The sequence below is a fragment of the Fundulus heteroclitus genome, chromosome 19, assembly GCF_011125445.2.
Source record: "Fundulus heteroclitus isolate FHET01 chromosome 19, MU-UCD_Fhet_4.1, whole genome shotgun sequence".
In the NCBI taxonomy this organism is placed as follows: Eukaryota; Metazoa; Chordata; class Actinopteri; order Cyprinodontiformes; family Fundulidae; genus Fundulus; species Fundulus heteroclitus.
In genome coordinates, this window is record NC_046379.1 from 29,630,324 (window position 1) to 29,653,013 (window position 22,690).

The following is a 22,690-nucleotide window of genomic DNA, read 5'->3' on the forward strand; positions in this document are numbered from 1 at the left end:
ACATTTTCCTTCCAAACGTGGTACCATTTCCACAGGTATCAGATTTATCGCAATAAAATTACAACAATTTGATTCGAATTTCGTACAGATCTTACTGGAAGGTCTGGCACGCAACAATAACAAATAAATAAGCGATATTATTTTTTAATATTTCAGTCCATTTAAAAGTGGAGCCGGAAGTTGGAAAATGCCAACATGATATCGGGGTAACTATGGCTATCGTGGATTATATTTATTCACTTGCAATCTTACAACAGTTTTTATAACCAACTAAACGTGACATAAGACAAATTAGTAATAAAATTGATAAAACGTATGTTTTGTGATGATTTTTTTTCCCTCCTTCGCACCCCTCTCCAGTTGGTCTCGTCCGTGTCTCCCAGAGGCTGCGGGCGCACGTGGCTGCTGTTGTGCTGGGAGTCGCACGCGCTGCACTGCGCCTCGCCGGTACTTTAGCTAATATTACCGGGACCAATGTGAGGTGTCATCCCGCCCTGTGCGTCGCCTACCCTTCCAGCTCCTGCGGCCCAAGCGGGAAAGTGAACGCGACACCTCCGAGTTTCAGAGATCCTCCTGGAAACGCGTTTATCGCCGAGCCACCGGCCAGCGTGACCTTACGCTGCTCCCGTCGGGAGTTCACCGGAGTGAAGGTACGGAAACACCGGGGCTGCGCGGGCGTGTTTGCTCGGCGGTGACACGCGTCTTTCTAGGGTAAACCTGTTTAGTGATGTCGCTCTGCTGCCCCGGGGTTCAGCGTCTCTCCCAGCTGTCACCAGCTCCATGTGACTCCCGATAAGCGCAGTACGGCCAGCGGGGGGGGAAAAAAGAAACTGCTGCTTCATCTAAGAGCACGTCTTCATGTATTAGATCGCCGGTACCTCCTGCCAGGAGCCAGCGTCTCCTCGGACGGTAAAGATGGAGGCCGGGGGATCCGCGAGACGAAGGCGGGTGCTGCCACGTCGCTGACCCGGGGATGGGAGCGGAGCAGCGGGGGATGTCCTGCACAGTTACCGCCGAGGCTTTGATTTCTGAGCTGGGTCCAACAGCAACGCTTTGCCCGGAATAAAAACATAAACACGTCGGTGTCAAAAGATTTAGGCACACTATGAACAAGCCGTAATGGGCGCAGCCATGGCTCTGAGGCCCCGGGCTCAAACGAGGTCGATTGGCCCCCATAGGGGATTGCTGCCGTGACGCAGCATAGCTACCGGTTGCTTAAAGCGATCACCCATCTAACAATCATTGTGATAATAGCTCTTTTTTTTTTTTTCGTTTTTCCTCCGGTTCTCCTCCTTCCTTGCAGGACCTGCTTGTGATTTTTTTTACACAGCTGTTAGCTGCCTGTGTAACAATCCCTAATCCTTAAATAAATGCGAGGGCCTTAAAGAAAATTACCTCAAGGGCCACAATGTTGGAGCATGGGGTCAGTAGTTACGCTAATACCAGCTGATGTTTTTGCTCAGATCATATCATTTGTGATTCCGCTGCTGCCTGAGCTATATCCCTGAGAAACTTTTATTTTTATTTTCTGCAGCAGCTTGGATCGTTCCCATCCACTGGGCCACTCTCAGCCATGTTCAAAGTGCCGTATGTTTTGGATCATAAGGCGCACCGTGAATGAACGTGTTTGTGTGTCTTTGTCCGCACATAAGTCGCACTGAATTATAAGGCGCTGTAAATATTTTTCCAAAGTGTGTAATATCACTCCACCCCTCCACGTACACATCTCACTCCTGAGAGGGAGAGCTGTCCGTCTCTGTCAGGAGGACAGAGTGGTTGGACTACACTGCCCTGTTTAACAAAAGGCCAAAATAAATGTAACTTTCACAATTTATTAAATTGGTTTATTGTTGCTAGCGCGTTCTCCGGGCGCGGGCTGTCTTACATGAATGCACTTCTAGTTTAGACTTTACAGTCAGGCAGTCTTGTAGACAGCTCAGGGGGCAGTGTCACAGTTTACCGTAATGATCCGAATATCCATTGAGCAGAGCAGCTTCGTTGCTCACCAAAGTTGTACTTACACATTTTGACAGATTTTGAGCACATTGTACCACATAGAATCAGTCAGTAAGCACCATGGTAATTGTGTATATATAAAAATTTGAGAACAATTTAATGATTTTAAGTGCACCTTATAGTCCGAAAAACACTGTATATGGCGAGAGCAGAGGAGCTACAATGAACGGATAACACTGAAGCTAACTGCTATGCTAACTGTTAAGCTAACCGTATACAAAAATAGAAGGAAAGATAGAAATGGACCATTTATAGCAACAGTGCTCACTCCTGTTGATATGCAGGTAGGGCCGTGGGGCAGCACGACGTGAAGAAGCTGGAATCCAACCCAGGATTTTCTAAATTCAAGCAGAGAACTTTGCTTTCTAAGCCACCGTCTCACCAGCTGCACATATCTTCTGGTGATCTTCTGACAGTGAACTCTGTCAGTCAGGAAAAAAAAAACTTGCATCTTCCCAAGAATCATCCAAACCAAAAAGTCTAACCTCCCAAAACCACATCTTATCTACTCGGATTTATGTCATTTTCAAAAAGGGGCCCCGACTTGGAGGGCCTGTTGGAGGGTCCACGTTTCCCTCTGTGCAGGGTCTTCATTTAGTCGTATCCTGTAATCAGACTGCGTTCCAACCCATCAGGACTAAACGATACGGAAAGCTGTAACCTAAACAGCCTTTAACTGTAGCTGACGTCTCTGCACTCGCCAGCTAGCCGCTCCTCAGCTTCTGTCTCAGCTCCGCTACCGCCGTCGTTTAAACTCCCAGGCTGAGCTCTGATTGGTGGCCCCTAAATGTTAGGATTAGGATTGGAGAGCCCAGGTGCCTGGTTAGTTTAGTCGCCGTGAACGCTGCTCCCTCAGCGCACCAATCACAGACCTGGCGGCGCCCCGTTGTCGGCTGGGAATGGAGTCAGAGGAAATGTGAAAGGGTCCAAACTGGCTGCTTTCAAATAAAAATAGGATGAAAATGCTTCTAAAATAATAAACGATTCAGGTATAAATATTAGGTGTTATGTTTGCATTACCATAAGTCCACCCCAAAAATACCTTAAAATGTATTTGGCCCTCGGGTACAGCTTAGAGGGCCCGACGGTTCCCCTCTGAAGGAGGTAAAAGTTGCTTCTTTTATTTTATTTATTTATTTATTTTTTGCTTGTCTTTGGACAAAGGGATTAATGTTGGACATCTTCTCGTATTTTGCCTCAGGTTTGGAGGTTTGCGGAGCGAAGCCATGAGCTCTAAGGTGTGTAAGCACTGCGGCAGCTCGGACATCGACGTGGACCAGGCGCGGGGCGATGCCGTCTGCATGGGCTGCGGCTCCGTGCTGGAGGACAACATCATCGTGTCCGAGGTGGAGTTCGTGGAGTCGGGAGGCGGGGGCTCCCTGGCTGTCGGACAGTTCGTGTCTTCGGAAGGTGAGGGCCACGGGACGGCAGCTTACCTCCGGTCGTATTGTTTGACACGCGCGCCCAAAGCAGCGAGCCACAGCTGCTAACCCGGCAAAAATGAGATGGTTACCCAGAGCACTAAAAGCTGGAAGATCTATTTCACCTCCAGCTGTTTGTAAAAGCTGATTTTATTGTGTTGGTCTTGTTGTGGAGCCTGATAACCAAGTTAAACATCAGTCAGACTCCTTTGACAAGACTCGGGGTTCATCACTTCTTCCTTTTAGGTGAAACTGTACCACCCTCCCCTAAGGAGGAGCAGCTTTAATGCTGTGAGGTAGCAGCAGATGCAGCCTAGCAGCTTCCTCATCAGCCTAGCACACTGCCAACCGTTCTTCTGTCCAGCTGCTCTGCTACCAGCAGAAATACGGTGTCTGATTGATCCAAAGCAAGGCAGTTCCCCAAGACTCCAACAGATGGCAGCAACGCTTGATGTGAAACATGGTGTTCACAGTTCAGATGCCTGCAGGGCAGGACCACTGAGCTATATAATACACTGGAGTGCTAATCACCGTCTGTTTGAACGAGTCGCTTTGAAGCCACCAGCCGCCATATTGGTACTCCCTATTTCCCCCCAATAACCAGGGAATATGTGTGCTACAGCATCGAATAACGAGGATTTTCTCATGTTCAGGGGGGGCTTAAGACTTTTAAAATGTCAAATGCCATATACTTTTATGTTATGTTCTAAAACTATCAAGTACTTAGAAAGTCATGTGCTGAAATATTTTGCATTTTACTCATTTAAATATATATGTTTAACATTTAGAAATATATAAATAACAATGTACAAAAAAAATATATATATATATGAATAACATGTAAAATATGAATAACATGTAAAATATTTCAGCACCTAATTTCCTAGTAGTTGATAGTGTTAGTACATCCACTGACTGTAGAATTACCTGTAAAACGTTTTCACACAGCCAGAAAACTGCTTGTTGTTGCAACCAAATCCTATGGGATTCTGTGAGAGTAGGGAGTAGCAAGATGGCGGCCAGTGATTTCAGTTTTTCGGCAAAATCAGCACTCCAGTGTATTATATAACTCAGTGGGCAGGACGCTGCCGGCCTGGCGGCGAACATCAGACACCTAGAGCTGTTAACTTTCAGTCTCTTCTGGAAGTAGGAGAACAATCTCTGAAAGCTCTTTGGAGAACCGCGCTATGCCGCTGTCAGTTCCACACCACTAACGCTAACTGGGCAGTATTCAAGGTTTTAATGATATCAAGATCTTTTCAAGGGAGACATAAGATGAGACTTTGTCGTTTATATGGAGATGGTCTGTGTTGTTATTGGTTAAACTTTTGTGTTTTCCAGTAGGTTATTTCTCAGCTGTTTCTCATTTTAGCTGCAGCTGTTTGTTAAACAACGTGTCTGTGAGAGGTTTGGGACAAAGCTTTGACTCAGAGATTACGTTGTGAAAAGAAAAACACATCCAGATAAATATTGTATATATTGTCATTTAGCCTTAAAGCATGGAGACTGACTGCGGGCTGCTGGGCTGGCCTTTAACGGCCCTTTCTGCAGCTTGCTTGGTGGTGCTTTAGAAGAGAAGATGAGAAATCACCCCTCCAGCAGTTCTAGGGGTTGCTGGAAGGTTCCTGCACCATTTTTAGTTTTTTAGTTTTTTTAATCTTCCAAAGAATTGATACACTACATGTGATTGGATAAATGTATGTCCACTGACTAATTGCAGTTAAACAAGACCAGATTACACAGATTGCATTTAAAATAGATCTATCTGCTTTAAAACACAAGTTCTCATGTAAAATGAGCTAAAAAACCAAAGATTACCCATCTGCACGGTGAGAAAATAGCCGTTTAATTTAGAACATTTCTAAATAGCTTGTACTTGTAAAGCAGTTTATCTCATCAAACAAGTCCAAAGCGTTTTACTCTACAGTCACCCTTCTAACAGTACCACAGGAACGGATGAAACGTTTGAAGGGAAAAAGGCTAAATATGGAACTGCTGAACAAAACAATAACTCAAAACATAGAAACCAGTAAAACACTAGCTGAAGAGCGCAGGAAAGCGTTGTTTGTGAATTTTCCTCTGGTGGGTTCAGGACCGGGTGTTTCCCACAGTTGGAGCCGAGGCGTTCCCTGAAGGTGGAAACTTCTTCTCTCTGTAAACCAGCCGGGTTGATTTTTCTTTATGGCTGCTGGCGGTGCAGCTACATCACATCAGTTTTTATTTCATTATTCTCAATCATTAGATTATTCTAATGTACAGTTTAATTTTCTCCAGTCCTGATTCTATTACCAACCTCAGTTGTGCTCTCCTTCCTTCCAACAATCTTGGGAACCGGCGGTCCGTTTTAATCTTACAACCGCAACAAAAGATACATATTTGATTAATTGAATTAAAGGCATGGCGTACATATTTAGGGGCGATCCCAATAAGTCAGCATGTTTCAGTTATTGCCTAGAACAAACACGACTTATCCCAGTTCCATTTTCTCCGTGTGGTTGAGCTGTGTGACCACTAGAGGGGGCTGTAGAATCACGCTGGCACCTTTCTCTGGGCTGGAAGTAGATTCATTCAGTGTTTAAGACTCAGTTTCTGATGGTGGTGTGAGCTGCTTCCCTGTTGTTATTAATCTTTGGTGTTTCTGGGTCTGTTCTCAGGCTGGTCTGTATGACGGGAACGTTTGCTGACCAGATGAAACAATGCAAAAACAGCAGATGAGCTTTGCATGTCGGCACCTTGTTCTCTGTTTTACTCAGGAAATCTTTTTTCTATCTTTTTAGGTGGTCACAAAAATCCATCTTTTGGGGACGGACACTTCACCGGCCTGGGGTCCGAGTCTCGAGCTCAGACGCTGCAGAGAGGTGAGTGACCGGCTCTTTGTGCTCGCCACAGTGAAGGTAAAACTTTGCAGCCAGTCCACTTAGAAGTCCAAATAGTCAGAGGATGTACCGGTCGCTGCTGCTCAGGATTAGATGCCGTACAGACAGAGGGATTCAGAATCAGAAATACTTTAATAATCCCAGAGGGAAGTTATTTTATTATTCCTACACGCTGCAGTTATTACAGGTTGGACTCTAAATCAGGCTTTTCGGGGGTAACCACAAAGCAGTGAAACTAGTCAAAGGCTTCAAGGAGCTGATGGCCTCAAACAACTCAGGAGGCTGAAATCCCAGTGATGGACGGGACGTGTGAAGCAGAGAGCAGCATTTATCCAGTGTGTTTCCAGAAGATGCCAGGATCTATGGTCCTGAGGAAGACTGGGCCTTTAAAGCAGGGGTGTTAAACATACGGCCCGCGGGCCGCTTCCGGATTTGAGGGTTTTAAGTGCGCCTTTGCAGTTTAGACCTGACATGGACCGAACAATTTTTTTTTTCCAGTGTCCTGTCTGGCAATGTGGCAATAAGAATTGTTGTCTTAATGCCAAGAAGACCTCATCAGATTTGACTTCTGGAGCAGTACTGCTTTTGCCATAGTGCTCCGCATGATTCATGAATGTGAATAGTTTTATTATGATTCTTGCGGGGAATATCTCAAATGATGTGGACTCTACAATGGGAAAGTAGGAGAGGATAGGAAGAACAAAAGAAGAGGTGAATGAAAGAGGAGATAAAAGGAAGAGAATGATAAAACAATTATTGAAAAAAAACATGTACTTCGTTTAATTGAAAATCTGCAGTTCCTATATTGTCCACGAGGGGTGCTGTGTTTTAATCAGCAGATGGTAGCACTGAGCTTCAGATGTGGATAATTTATTTTAAATCATTTCTTAATTTTTATCTGTTTGATGTATTTTGTCATGCAGGACAGTGTTTTTAAGTTCCAAAAAATGTAAATAAATGTTTTTCAACATTGTACAATCACTGTGATTAGTTCTTATGCATTATGCACAAGTAAATGTTTAACTGAGTAAAAGTATTGTTGAAATTGCACATTCTTTTCTTAAAAACGCTGAGGTTATTTATAATTGTGTAAAAGTGAAATTAATTTAATATAAAAATCAACAAGTCCACATTTATTAGTTCTATTCCTGCAATGACTTTACTCGTGTGGCCCTCTTGAGATCAGATTAAGCTGAATGCGGCCCCTCAACCAAAATGAGTTTGGTCAGTGTAACTTTAATATGAAACAACCTCAGCTGTGCTATGAAGGCCTTCCAGGTCTGTTAGGGACCGCCACTGAACAACCAGCATCATGAAGACCAAGGAACACAGCGGACAGGTCTGGCAGAAAGCTTAAAGCTTGCTTTTAAAGACCAGAATTGATTATTTTGGCCTTCATGCGTGTCAGAAAACTGATGACTCATGATCCTGAACGCAGCGTGACTACTGAGAAACAGCCGTACTGAGCACTCAAAGCGCTGAGTGACAACAGGATCACCGTGGCTGTCACCACTATGATGGTGACGGCATAAGCACAGGGTCCCTAGACCTTCAGCCAGAGCTACAGTCAGAATTTGGGCCGAATTTTGGTTCAGTACATTTCCGCAATTTTAAATGAATCATCTCAGTTGCTGCTGAAATCCTTCAGCCTTAATTCAGTTGGTTGAACAAAAAGGTTGCATCTTAAGCCAGCCCCTTCGTCTCTAAAGGATGGGCCCAAATGACATGACTGCAACTAAAAGGTTTATTTCTAATTGGTGGAAAACCTTTTGCTGGTGCTGACAGCCTGAAGTCTGTAACTTGGGTCTGGGTCGTTGTCTGAACTTTAGTCTTTAACAAGTGAAATGCTCCTTCAGGTTAAGATCAGGTGACGGGGCGGGCCATTCCAGAATATTCTGTGCTATAATGAACCCCTGGGTTACTTTTGTTGAATGTTTTGGGTCATTTTCCAACGCCGGCCAATCAGTTTGACTGCATTTAGCTGGATCTGACCAGACGATGCGCCTCTGAGCTCCTCAGAATTCCTTCGGATGCTTTTATCTTTATCGCGATTTCGTGCTTGAGCCACTTTGCAAACGACAGCAAGCAAACCTGCCAACACTTGGCAGCCGTAACTGCAGCAGCAGGATCTACAAAGTCACGATCAGGGCGGCTGAACCCGACGGCACGCCACACTTTTCAGATTGTTTTTACGAGGACAAATCTGGAGAAAAGCTTCCACTTTCCTTCCATTTCACATTTAGTGTTGGCCTGTTGCATAAAATCTGAATAGGACTCTTAGGTTTGCGTTTCTAAGGGAAAGGACTAGTTTTGGATGGCCGGGCATATAAACTGCCCTGTGTGTTTGCGTGCTGGAGGCCCTTGTGCTGTTTCTGTTGCTCTGTTTTGAAGCTGAACCCCAGGAATGTCCCCATGCTTGGTCTGTGTGAGCATTCAGGCATGGTGGTAAATCTGCTGGGGGCTTTAGACACACTCATTTGTTTCTGGCCTCCAGAGACACTTCCCACAACAATCTCCCCACTGAATGATTCATGTCTGTGAGTACCCCCCCCCCCACCACCACCCACCCCCATATATTTGTTAGCAAAACCAGTTTCTCATGTGTTTGTACAAAGTGCTGAACTGCTGTGAAGGAGGTAAGTGTTGAGGCCTAATCCACCCTTTTTACGCCACCCCACCTAGGCATGGACCAGGATTCATGATAAACCTGGGTGAAAATACCACTTTCACCATATCATGGTACTGACGCCAAAATTGAAAAGTGCTTTTTTTTTAAAATTGCTCTCGATGTGTGTGCCTCTGTAATTTCTACCTGAGCTTTAGTTGGTTTTTCTTGGGGTATAAGGCTGTTAAACAGACAGCAGAAGTTTATCCCAGCCTTTGGAGATACTTCCGGGAGTCTGGGATGTAAAGTTAGGTAGGACGCTCCGGCTAAAGCCTTCCAATAGGTGCAGATAGACGGATGATAGAGGAGCATTTGTCCAGTCTGATTTTTGTAGAGCACGTGTCAAACTCAAGGCCCGAGGGCCAAATCCGGCCCATCAAAGCAATTAATCCGGCCCTCAAGAGCCAAGAAAGCACATCATGTCATAAAGTAGAGGCATATATCATTTTAAATTGGATAAAGTAGTTGAAACTGTGCCTCCTGTAGCGAATGCTAATTTATTTTTTTTAACTTTGAAACAACAGCATCCTGCCACTAGATGTCAGCTTTTCCCACAACCCAGAAATGTCCAAAAAGAGAAAGTTTAGTGTAACTCAGCCCAATATCTTTTTTTTTTTTTTTTTTGCAAATAAACTGTTTAAGGTGCTCATTTTATGTTACTGTGAATTTTCTCTTTATATTTTCATGTGAAATAGAATGAAGTTATGAAATAAAAAGTGTCACCTCAACGGTGCAACTGGCCCTTTTAATGATTTCATGATGCCAAGTGAGCCACTGTAGAAATGACTTTGACAGCCCTGTTGTAGAGCTTTGAAGGACTGATTACTGTAGGAGCCGGTTCCAGTTTCCCCTTTAAAGAACACTAATATGAGAAGATATGAGAACAAAAATATTATTTTCTAGCAGTCATGGTGTGAGTAATCTATTGACATAGGGAATCAGAGAGGGCTCAGAATGTGGGTGGGTGAAGTTAAAATGTGCATTTGTGTTTTAATTAGACTTTAAAACATAAATAATGATTTAAAAAGCCTGAATCACATAATTGGAAATGGAAGACAAACAGGATTCTCTAGTTGATGGGTAAGTCCTCCGGTTGTAAAACCTCTGACCACGAGGCCTTCAAGGAATCTGCTCTTATAGCCATTAGCAGATGTGTCTACACTGCCCGTCCCCTGAAATCCCTCCCTATTATTTCCCTGGACCGCCTCCTGTCGCCAATAAATCAATCATGAAAAGCATGGCTGATTTTAGGAGAGAGGGGCCACTGTAGGCTAAACTGGCAGCACACAGCTGCCGCCATGTCTGGTCTGTAGAGATTAGCCTTTAGCTCTTAAAATGCCCGTGTCAGGTCTAGACTGCAAACTAAACTAAAATGCACTGTTCCTTATAATACAACAGTGTGGTACTGCTTTTATCAGCTCTCCTAAAAGCTAAGGTGTGAAGCTTTTTTTCAACTTCTCTGGGTGTGGTTGTTCCCCTGAGGCCTTAGTCAGATGAGTAAGTGTCCGTCCATCAGAGTGGCCTACTGTCTCTTGGTCATTCATCTCTGGACTTTGATAAAGGCTTTTTTTGTCCTGACCTGAAGGGTTGGCTGAAGGCCGCTGAAATAATTAGAACCTGTGAACAAGAGCCCTGATGAAAGCTCCAGACTGACTCCCTCTCCTGCTTATCACGCAAACCTGTTTAGCTATTGCCTTTGTTTTCACAGCAGCTGGTCCAGTGTGGGTAATCTTCACATCGCACCATTTGTAGACCTGTTGTTTTTCTTAATTATTTTAGCCAATCGTGGTTTTAGTTAATGGATGTTGATTTGGCTTTACAACACAATCAGTAAATAGCAGAGATGGGACCAAGTCAAGCCCAAATCCTGTGGTTTAAATTTCAAGTCGGAATCAGAAATACTTTAATAATCCCAGAGGGAAATTACAGTTCCAGTACAACCATCCATCACATCCACCACAAACATTTTGGGGGAACGATTGACTGAGGCCTTGCTGTCGAGGACCCCGCTTGACGTGGTTTCCATAGGGCGCTGCCTTTAAGTCTGTGGAATGATAGGAGCCACATTTGGGGAGGGAGAGGAAAAATAGGGCATAATTCACACTTTATCCTAATTCCAGGATACAGTATGAGATATCAAAAAAAACCTTGCACGAGAAAAGCCCATATGACGAGACAACGTTTAGGCAGGGGGTTAACCTTGGAGACTAGTCGCATGAAGTTTGTATGTTGTGGGCATCAGTTATGCGTGTGCTTGGGTGAAAGTTGTTATATTTCCATGAACGCTCTCCAGAGGCCATTGTCCTTGATGTTATCACCGGCCCACAGTTCAGAAAGCATCCACAGATGTCCGCAGGGGAGGAGGGAGCGGGGGGCGTTTCTGAGCTCTCTCGCCATACCATCCAAGGGAGTTTGTTTGATAGGGGAGGCATAATCCAAATACACAACTTTTCCGTCAGCTTTGAGTCCTTTGTCGCTGGCTCCACGTGGCGAATCCAATATTCCAAATTTGTTGGGCTTTTTTTTCCGCATTTCACATCCAGATTTTATCCCATCTCCCCTTTGAGTTCAACCACCGAAGCCAGGAGGGCGGGGTGGCAGAGAGAAAAAGCGACCGTCCCCGAAGAGAGAGAGAGAACAGAACGATAATGAGCTAGCCCTGAAATACTGCCAACAAAAAACATGTTTTGCTGCCGACACACAAAATGTAATTGAAGATATCTTGAATTATTATTCTTCCTAGTCAGAATGTAAATAAAGATATCTTAAATTACCATTCCGGATAGTTAAAATGTAGTTTTGTCTTGTCAAAATGCATTTTAAGATATCTGGAACGTAATTACGGATAGTCAGACGAAACCGAATTTATGTTAAAACGGCTTGCCATAGCGCCCTACCTTTTACTTGCTGGCAGAGGGAGTAACTTCTCCATCCCAGTCCTTGACTTTAATAAGGGCATCAAGTGATTTCAAGTAAAGATGCTCAAGTCCAAGTAATGTCCCAAGTCATTAGTATTCAAGTCAAAGTTGTGTCTTTTCTAATGTAACCAAGTCGAGTCTAAGTCCACTCCTCTGGTAACTAGTAGGACTGCGCATTATTCAGTAACCATGATATGCTACGGTGTTGGTGAATGTTGAAATGATGAGAGGACTTTCAGTAAATGATCAAATTAAACTTGAACAACATTAAACGGAGCACAGAAAAGCTTTATGGCAAACATGCATAGTATCGGGTTTCTGTATGACTTTGGTATTTTGATATATCCTATATATCGCCAGGGTCAGAACACATTGCAATGTTGAGTTTTTGCAATATCTTGCAACCCTAATAAGTAATGTGAAAATATGCAAGAGTACAATAAGTTAATTGTATTTAACATGCCAAAAGTGAATCCCCATGCCCAGACTTGGTTGTTTGCATAACACTGTAGTTACAGTGAAGAAAGCACACACTTCTTTATGAATAAATCAGCATAGAGCTGTAGTTCTACTGCATTAACATCTGAGGGTAACATACATTTCGTCCCCACCAGGGATGCAAATTATTTCAGCCGAGGCAGGCATACAGCAGAGGGGCGCTTTCCAACAGCTGAGTGAAGTCGATGCCCAAAGCATTGCAGTCGAGTCCAGTCATTGAGGGATGTGGCCTTGACTATGTTTGTCCCACTGTCAGCTGTGATATAGACTTGTTTGTCTTCACTCAAGCCCCATGATGCAACTGCTTCTGACAGTCCTGCAGCAACAGTTTCACCTGTGTGGGGTTCAGGGAAGTCTGCAGTTTGAAGGCATTTGCTCTTCAAGTTGCAGTCTTGGTCTATGAAGTGGGCGGTGAGGCTGACGTATGGTTCTGATGTGTCTTCACCACGTATCTGACGTGGTAGCAAAGTATGACACATGTTGCAGTTCCCTCTCAGCTGTCTCTCTGCATTCTGGGTACAGCTGTGGAAGTGCGGTTCAAGTCTAATATCCAACTCAGAAAGTGGTTTACCTGTAAAGGTAAATTTGCAGATTTTTTTTCTTTTTCTTTTTTTTTTTTCCGGAAGTTTTCCCTGTGTCCCTTTTTGAATAGATGTGAGTTTTTACAGGCCTGCAGCTCCCACAGATATCGTTTTTGTTTTTATTATTATTTATTTTAACCTTTTTCTGAATACATAATGTATTGACTACTTTCAGGATGGAAGGACGATTTTACCCAGTAAGTGTTTCTGAACAGGATAACAAACTATAGTTTTAAATCCAGACTTTAGAAGATATTATTTCGATCTATCTTATAGGTCAGTCAGGGCAATCAGGTAAGTTTGAGCTCTCATTCTGTACCAAGCTATTGTAAATAATTTATTTTAACAGAAATGGTTAACCACCTTCACTTTTTTTATTTCTTTATTCATTTATGTTGTTCAAATTTTTAATACATCGATGGAAAAAAGGCTAACAACAAAAACGATGGTCTCCATTGGTACTCCTAGCTGATATGCAGCCGTTCCAGTCCTAATGCATTTTATTTGGCTGGGTTACTGGAACTGAAGAAGTCGAGGTAGGGAGGATCATTTGTCCTGCTGCAGGTTGTAATCCAACATGTGGTTAAAGTAGACTGATGGTTGGCGTGTTGGTCTGACACAGCGCACATGCTTTGTGATTTCATCTCCTCTCAGCGTGAGGAGACATGACGAGCCCACCTCCTCACATTCCCAGACATCCCACGCAGCAAGGTTACACATCTGGCTTTGTGCGTTAACTTCCCCCGACCTGAGGTCCTGAGCTGTGGGCAGACACCACAGCTTCCTGGAAGAACTCACTGCAATGATCTCTGTCCTTAGTCTCCATCTGTTGTTGTACCTGAACATACTTGTATAATGTGCTGGTGTGAGTGTCTACAGATGGGGAACATGTGTTTCAGTGAGTAAGATGGCCTGTCTATGTACTCATGATGAAACTCATATAATCTTTTCACAGAAATGGCACCACAGCACCGATGGAGCTCAAACTTGGAGCATAAAAAGAGTTTTCTGCTCTACTTGTGCTGGATGGATGGTGTGGATGAAACATTAGAGAATGCTCTTGAGTTTTGCATCTTCCCTGCATATAGTAATTCATGTTTTCCCAGCTGGAACCTCATTTACAAGCCACACTATCCATGTGGAACAAAATATGAATCAGATCCTACTTCTGAAGCAACACCGTCTGTTTAAACATTCTGGACAACCAGCTTCTTTAGCAATGACCTGTTGTGGCTTACCCTCCTTGTGGTGGGTGTCGGCCATGTTTCCATCCATGTTTTTTAATGCTGATTAAAGTCAGCTTTTGGGAAGTGGATAAAACTAACAAACGTCTAATCAGGTCTTACAGACACAGGAAATGACGTTGAGGTTAATCACACTGCTAAGCAGAATTATTACTGGAAACCATGTGGCACGGTAAGGAAGCTAGTATTATTATGAATGTCTGAAACCGCAAAATTAGTCAGCTGGCTGTAAGGAGATGACGCGGTCTGCTCATGCGCTTTTTATCAGAGAACCGAGTCACTGAGAAACCAGGCCGAGCCCACCCATCGAACTGGTCTAGATTTAGTGCGGTTCGGTTGTGTCTGGCACAGTTCAGTTCAGTTTGCGTTCCATTTACACTCGATAGTTATCTCAGTTACCGAGCTCGGACCGTTCTCGTCACGGTTAAAAAAGGGTCGTGTAAACAGGGTTAATGACTTGTATGTTTACTAGAGTTGGTGTTTTTGGTTGCGCGTAAATGGAGCAGTTTGGTGTGCTGTGACAGAGGGTAGGTATTTTTCGGACCATAAGGCGCATTAAATATTCTTCCCAAGTGTGTAATTTCACTCTGCCCCTCCGCGTACACAGCACTCTCCTGAGAGGGAGAGTTATCCGTCTGCCTGTTTCTAACATGCCCTGTTTCTAACATATGACAAAAATAAACATAACTCTTATAATGAATTAACTTACTAGGTTTACTGTTGCTAGCACGTACTCTGGGCGCAGGATGCCTTACATGAATACACTTCTAGTTTAGACATTGCAGTCAGGCAGTGTTGTAGACCGCACAGGGGTCCTATCAGGTAGTGACACGGTGTACTGTAATGCTCTGAATATCCATTGAGGGGAGCGACTTCGCTGCTAACGAAGTCGTACCTACACATTTCAAAAGATTTTTGAGCACATTGTACCACATAAAATCAGTCACTAAGCACAACGGTAATCGTATATAAGGTGCACTATCAATTTTTGCGAAAATTTAAGGATTTTAAATGTGCCTTATTCAGTATATGAATTCACATTTCATTCTAGCCAACGTTGCAGGTGTAAGCTTCAATAAGGTATCACTTTAGTCAGCTTTAGTCTTTAAATCATTGTTTGCTCATAAAATTGTTGGAACATTTCCAAGCACAATACTAAACCAAGTCTGTCAGTGTGCTGCCACGCTGCTGGCAAAATCATCAAAAAGACTTTATTCTTCAGCTGCTAAGTTTTGTTGGAGAAACAAACTAAATTTAACAATAATCACGTGAATCTTATCATTTTCCTATGGTAAGGCTGCACAGTTATAACATTAGTACATATTGCAGTGATTGTTGGTTAAGATATCTCCCTATTTCCTTCTTTCCTCTCTCACCTGTGCTTCTGTCACTAGATGACCTTTAGCAGTTTGAAGAAAGTTGTGTCTGGTGTTGGCATCTGTAGCCCTAAACTTTTCAGCTGGCTTCATATTACACTGGCATGTAAAATGCTAATTAGTACAATTAGAATATTTTAGCCAACAATTATTGCTGCCCAAACTGTCCTTTGCAATATGAATTTTGCACATGGATTAATGTGATGACAATATATTTAAGACCTGTTGTACAGGTAATTCCTACATCTCCAAAATGTATTTCCTCTGCTCTCCTTAACCTTTTGCTTTCCTCCTCCTGCCTCTCTTATTAAAATCTGGTCTAAATTACCTGTTTTTTTTTTTTTTTTTTTATTCTATTCTATTCTTTTGTGTCTTCAGCTAAACAACACATCAACACCCTGGGCCACCAGCTTCAAATGAGCCAGCACTGCTTGGACACGGCCTTCAACTTCTACAAGATGGCCCTCAATAAAAGCCTGACACGAGGCCGCAAGTCCTCCCATGTCATGGCCGCCTGTCTCTACCTAGTGTGCCGCACAGAGGGAACGCCACGTATCCTTTCTGTAAAGATCTCTGATGGCTGTTTTAATCACGTTTGTTTTGCACAGGGGAGAATATTCAGTGATCCAAAAAGCACACAAAGGTGTCATTTGTGGTTTCTGACTGTGATGTTGTCACAGTTTTGTGATTATTTGTTTCCATGCAACTGTTCTTGGTAATTGAGACAATGTTGGAAATTTGGACAAGAGAAATGACGACAAACTACACGCATACACAATAAGCTTTTTCATCAATCCTAACCTGGTCAAATATGTGCAGACAACGATGCGTCAATACCAAGTCCTTCTGTACGATGCTCAAGGTCACCGCACGCTTCTGTTTTTAGAGCTCCTGGCTGGAGGAGTTCAATGTTTAAATGTCTGGGTTTTAAAACCTTTGCAACATGTAATTTTGTTTTAGACTCTGGGGGGCTTTATGAACAATTTCCCAATGCGTAAGCAATGGGATGAAGTGTACGTATACAACTATGTGAAAATAATTCACACACTCGAATAAACATCTAGTTCTTTAAGACATGTTCAGTTACTTTGTATTTTAAACACATTTCTGCCTGTAAATTACAGGTAAAAATGTGCATTGTTACTTATTTAAAAGAACAAAGAAAGACTTTTGAGAAAAAAGTCAGGACATCCAGCTGTGTTCCAGCTGGGAGTTGTTTGACGTGTTCCTAGCGTGTCCAGCTTGGTGTGCAGCAGTAATAGACTGCTGTAGGTCCCATGATGAAATGTTAAAGTGACTGGATACTCTTTCTAGCATCTTGCTTTAAAGGTCAACTCGTTTACTGAGCCAAACTTGGACATGTTACTGTTTTTTTTTATATCCTTAACTTGTGGACGGTGTTCTGTATAGTGGAAGGGCCGATTTCAACATTTTGAAGCCCTTCAGAGACTCTACAATCTCTCTACCGTTAAGTTCACCCCCACTTTACCAGTCAGGAGCAGAACTAAATGTCTGCAGTTTAAACGCATCAAAACTCCTTTAAAAAATACTGAATTGCAAATCCTGTCTGCCTGTTTGTTGTTTTATCATTTTACGTAGGAATAAAATTGGAAAAGTAGTTTATTCACCAGAAATGGCGTTTTTATTGCATGTTACACAGAATGTTAAGTTTTTTTAGGTTAGCCCTTTAACATTTCTACATTGTTATGGTTGACTTTAAATATCCATATGTTCCAGTATGTTAAGATGAACAGGAAGGCTGCTGTAAATCCCAGGACACTGTTGTAAAGCAATTTCACTTTGAGCTTATTAATTTCCTTATTAAAGGGACCTATGAAAGAGAAGGGATTGTGAAGGAGGCCAGGTATTTGTATACAGAGATAAGTTTAAGAACCTGAACTTGGTGAGAGCCGGTTTTGATTGGATGCTGAGGTCTACATAACTCAGTGGAGGACCAGCTGTGATGACGTGCCAAGTTGTAAATGTTCATGCTCTGTAAACCTTGGCTGCCCCGTGCAGATAATTTAAACAAGCAATTTATAACGGATAACCTGATTTATTTATTTTTTGTGTCCTCACCTCCTCTGAAATGCAATAAGTTAGGCTTCTGGTCATTCTGCTGACTGTGATTTTCAGATCTGTTTGTCAAGGAGAGCGGTCGGTAGCTAGAAGAGTGCATCGGGTCTTCTTTTTGGTTTCAGACGTGCTGTTGTTATTCCAGCTGGATTCAGCTGTGGTGGTACTGTAGAATTACTGTAGATTTTATTTAGATTGTAACATTATAGAGTTGTGACAATATGGGAAAGTGACTTCTGCCGGAAATCTTTCAGGTCCAGGTGAATTGCTGTTGGGTATTTTTAAGAAGCACTTCATGAAGTTCATTTACTGTAAATGAAATGTCTGACATGTTGGCTTTAGCAGTGGATAAGTTAGGCAGATGTACTTATTTCAAGAAGGATTCCATTTAATGTTTGTTTGGATTCTGATCTGAATTTAAGATGTATTGGTTTATTTCTGGTGAATGACAGATTCTGGAGTTCTCTACTTGTCATCAACTACGGTGCTCAGCCAGCCATTGTCGGTTCACTCCTAATGTGCCTTGCCTGGGAGGATGATTGGGTTATGTAACTGCTGCACAGAACAAACCCGGTACGTTTTCCTAATGAAAGAGGGGAGCAGGCCGTGTGAAGCCTCTCTGCTGCATTGTTGACTCAGCTTCTGTTTGTGTGGGTATGTTTCCACGGGCGTATCGGTTCATGCGTGTCTTCTGGGGTAAGGCCGTGGTAAAAATAGCTGCGCTCTCTTCCTTTTCCACAGCTGGGTGATGTTGTAGAGATGATCAGGACAAAAACCAAAGGAGGAGGAGGAGGAGGCGGCATCTGTCTTACCTGCAGTTGAATTTAATGAGCTCCGATGGCAGAGAAACGCGTAACATAATGTGGAAGATAAATCCGTTTTTAGACTGCGGACAGATTATGCACAGAGATGGAGCTCTCTTTTTCACGTTAGTCCTTCCGGCCCTTGTTTCATTTCATTGTAACTACAGCTCCAGCTTTTAGCCATTTTCAGCCAATACCTGAAAAAGGCTTGATGAATAAGCTTCTTGCTAATCTGACTTGATAATTAGTCTTAATATTTTTAGTGCAGGGCAGCAGCATCTCTATAAGCTGCTTCTATAAACGCCCTCAGTGAGAGGTCAGCCCGGTTACTGAAAGTGGCTAAGCAATGCAGAATTGCCCACCATTATACAGAAATTTAATCTAACTGAACTGGGATGCAAGGGTGCTTTTCTATGGGAGGAAATAGCTGCTGAGCAGCAGCAGGTTGCTGGGACCTGGTTCTAAATCTGAACCTTTTAGTCCTACGTAGGATTGGGACTGCTTGCAAGTAGAGCAGCAAGTCTGCAGAGTCACTAACATTTTTGGTAATCTTTGTGAAAAGTTACAAATAGAAACCCATTTGTCCAAGCAACGCATTTTCATCCCAACTGTGTTTTTTATTTGGTGATTCAGATAATTTCCACAGACTGCCATTGAGCTCTCTGGTAAGATGAAACGTGGGGGGATTTGTTGTGGCATGAGACTGTGACTGGTGCTCAGATGTAACAAAGATGGCTCAGCATTGCTCTTGGAGTCCACACACAACATTAAAACTTTGAGCCTGTTGTGAGAAAATCAAGGAAGTAGACTGGGAAAGTGGAATGAGGGGTTTTGAGGACCCTCTAGGTGTGTTTGATTTATCCAACTATTGAAAGAGCTGAAAATCAGAGCATGAAATGGACCCCTTGAAACTTGATGATTTGAAGGCGGTTTGTGTAGAAGGACTAGTTATTTTTTCCTTGAAGTTACAATGAAAGACTTTTCCTCCCAACAAAACAGGTTCTTAAAGAACTAGGCGTTGGTGTTGTCGTCTGTAATGTGTGTGTAGAGTAACGTTGTGAATTGATAATGGAAGAAAATATGCTTGGTATAATCTACCTGTAAGATTTTCACCTGACACCATGACAAACATCTGCAAATACACCACCCATCCAATCGCATCTGATGTCCTTCCTGGTGCTTAAAAGAAAGATGCAGGTATTTTTTTTCCCCCCTCCCAGGGGACCCAGATGTGTTTTTGATGTGCCAGGCGGTTGTTAATCTCCAGGTGGCGTGTGCTGGGATGATCTTTTCCATTTCATCTGCACTGCTGCTAATTCTATTGTGAGGCCCATTTCAGCGGAGCCTCGTTAATCCAGCCTGACACCCTGGAGACAGGTGCACCTGTCGCCACGGAGACACCGTAACCACGGCAACCAAATGTCTGAGCCAGATGAGCATAGGAGGATAAGATGTCCAGAGGCTGATTTGACAAAAGCAGTGTCCTTTGTGTTTGTTTTAGTGAAACACGTGTGGAATATTATTTACTGTGGCTTTTTTATACCATAGAAATTAAAACTAATCACAGATTTCACAGAACAACTAGACATTCATAACAAGAGGAACAATTTCAGTGAAACTCTCCCGTTTCATCTTTACCTAAGATGTTCAATTAACTAAACGGCTCCCTTAAGGTGCCACCACAGCTTTTGTATCAGTTTTATGGACTTTGGCTGGTTTTACTTTGACACTTTTCTTTTTCAACCACTCTGTTAAAGACCCGCCGCTGTGTCCAGAATCATTGTCAGGATTGCATGACTGTGGTTCAGTGGGTAGAGCCGTCATCTTGCAATTGGAAGGTTGTGCATCCAATTCCAGCTTCCTCCTGTAACGTGGCTCTAGTTCATCCATTTAGAATGGGAGATGTGCTGCAAGTATTTTTTCTTTAACTCTACAGCGATTTTATTTAATTTAAAAAAAAAATTTAATAGGTCTAATCTGTTTGGGGCAGGGGAAGTAACACTGGTGACTTTTCATCCATCCATTAGGGGCTCTTCCTTAAGGAGAATGATCGGGTTATATGAAAGTGGCGTGAGAACAAGCGCTCGGAGTCCTTTTTTCTTTGTGCTCAACCTTTCTGTGTTCCTACCTTCCACCTTGTTTGCCTTGACCTTTTTCCTCAGACATGCTGCTGGATCTCAGTGACATCCTGCAGGTACGTTATCAGTACTACTGTGGAAATCTATTTGCACCCTTAAAGATGTTTTTGTCAGATGTTTCACGCAGTTTTCTATAAAGCAAAGATACCTATAAACACACGGTTCAGATTTCATCTATTATGTGGGGAAAAAAAGCCGTCCAGAACAATCTGGCCCTATGGGAAATGTAATTTACCCGATAAACCTGAAGTTTGCGTCACCACTAGTGATTGCGGTAACTGTTTACCTGCTTTAATAAACTTTAACTCTAACGTTGTAGCAGAGGTCCAGTGTGTTTTGTGTCTCTGGTGGGACACTTGACATACTGTCTGTATTTTGGAAGTAAAGGATGGCTACTGTTACCTGACTCCGCCAGATAGATTTGCTCCGCATATCCATCTGGAAACCTTCCGTTGAAGTAATTTTGGGAAGGGGCGAAAATACTGGTTAGCTGATTGGCCTATGTTGGTGATAGACGGGCCAAATGAACCAATCAGATTCGTCGTCGCTCTGTTACGAGCGACGACGAAAACACAACCACAAGCCAAGCTGCTCTTGCTGCTGCAGGTAAAGGCTTGTTAGCTCAGCAAAGAAATACTCTGTAATTCCGATAAAACTTGCTCGATAGCCACGCTAACGCTAGTTTCATCGGCTGAAGCCGCCATGTTCTTTAGACTGAACTGTCGCGCTTCCCGTTGCGTCACACCTCAACCCGCCTCAAAGCCAACGCTGATTGGACGTTCGTTTGGTGAACGGCTCCAAATTTTCTTTAACAGACTGATCTGCGAGTGAAACCTTGAAAGCTCGCGAGATCAGGATGGTCTCACGAGGCTATGGCTACTGCGCTTTCTCCCATGAAGTTATAAGGCTCTCTGACCACTGTCCTATTCATCTTATTCCTGTTTACGGGCAAAACCTCCAAGCCCCACTTGTACAGTGGTTCCCAACCCAGGTCTTCATGGTACTCCTGTTCTTCATGTTTTACTAGTCTACTTGCTGACCCACACCAGATTGCATGGAAAAAAGATCTGCCAAATACCCTCTGGTCTTATTTATTTCTACTGAGGCCTTCCTCTTCTTCTCATAAACATAGACATGGTTTGCTTCTTGTGACTCTCGGCCATGTTAAAAGTATATGGTGAGAGCAGCGGAGCTACAATGAACGGCTAACCCCAATGCTAACTGCTAACCTAGCCGCTAACCCAACTGGATACATGAACACTAGACATGTGCATGCGCAGCCAGGAAGCGGAAACTAAAAAAGAATGTTTAGGCACACTGGCGTTACGTGAGCGCGTCACAATGACAACCAATAGATGATTCCTCCGGAACTTGAGGGACAGAGGAGGATGATGGCAGGAACAAAACTAACCAATCCCTGCTTTTTGGTATGAAGAGCAGGGATTGGTTAGTTGTTACAGGCTGGCAGCTCCCACAGAGATTTTTTTTTTTTTTTTTTTTTTTTTAATACCTTGTTCTGCATACATAATGTATTGATAGAATAATGACTTTTACCCAGTATGATAGTTTTTTTTTTAACAGAATTACCAACTATAGCTTTAATGATGATTACATAATGATGTTTATTGTCTGAAATGCCCTCAGTTTGACCCCAGGTATAACAGGACACACACTGAAAAACCTTTGACCTGTCAGTTCACATAATATCTTCCCAGACGTCTTGGAAGTCATCAGGATGTGTTCAGGCGGTGCCTTTGTGTTCTCAGAGTTCCTCAGTGGATGCCATATTTTCCCTGTCTTTCTTAAATTGGAAATAGGGCTGGGCAATGATTCTATTATGATATATATTGATCGATAGACCTATATCGATGATAGATAAAAAGGGTTAAAAAAAACAGTACAATTGAACACGTTTTCCTTCCTTTTGCATTTTAGCCATGTGGATTAATATTAGCCACTACATCCTCCCAACCAATCACAAACGCAGACTCAGGCACGCTCCATCACCAAACTCCGGCCCCTTCAAAGAGTTCAAATCGACCGATAAATCGAGAGCTTCGCCTTTTGACTCAGCTCTC

At 43.0% G+C, this 22,690-nt stretch overlaps 1 protein-coding gene across 1 annotated transcript in view; it reads left to right on the forward strand.

The window, feature by feature from the left end:
• Positions 1-346: 346 nt before the first annotated feature.
• Positions 347-22,690, forward strand: part of brf1a (BRF1 RNA polymerase III transcription initiation factor subunit a) — a 113,945-nt gene continuing 91,601 nt past the window's right edge. Inside the window, exons 1-5 of the mRNA XM_036150535.1 lie at positions 347-650; positions 3,218-3,426; positions 6,215-6,295; positions 15,974-16,147; positions 20,637-20,668. Of these exons, the coding sequence (XP_036006428.1) occupies positions 3,243-3,426; positions 6,215-6,295; positions 15,974-16,147; positions 20,637-20,668 (471 nt within the window). The 5' untranslated portion in view covers positions 347-650; positions 3,218-3,242. The remainder of the gene's footprint in view (positions 651-3,217; positions 3,427-6,214; positions 6,296-15,973; positions 16,148-20,636; positions 20,669-22,690) is intronic.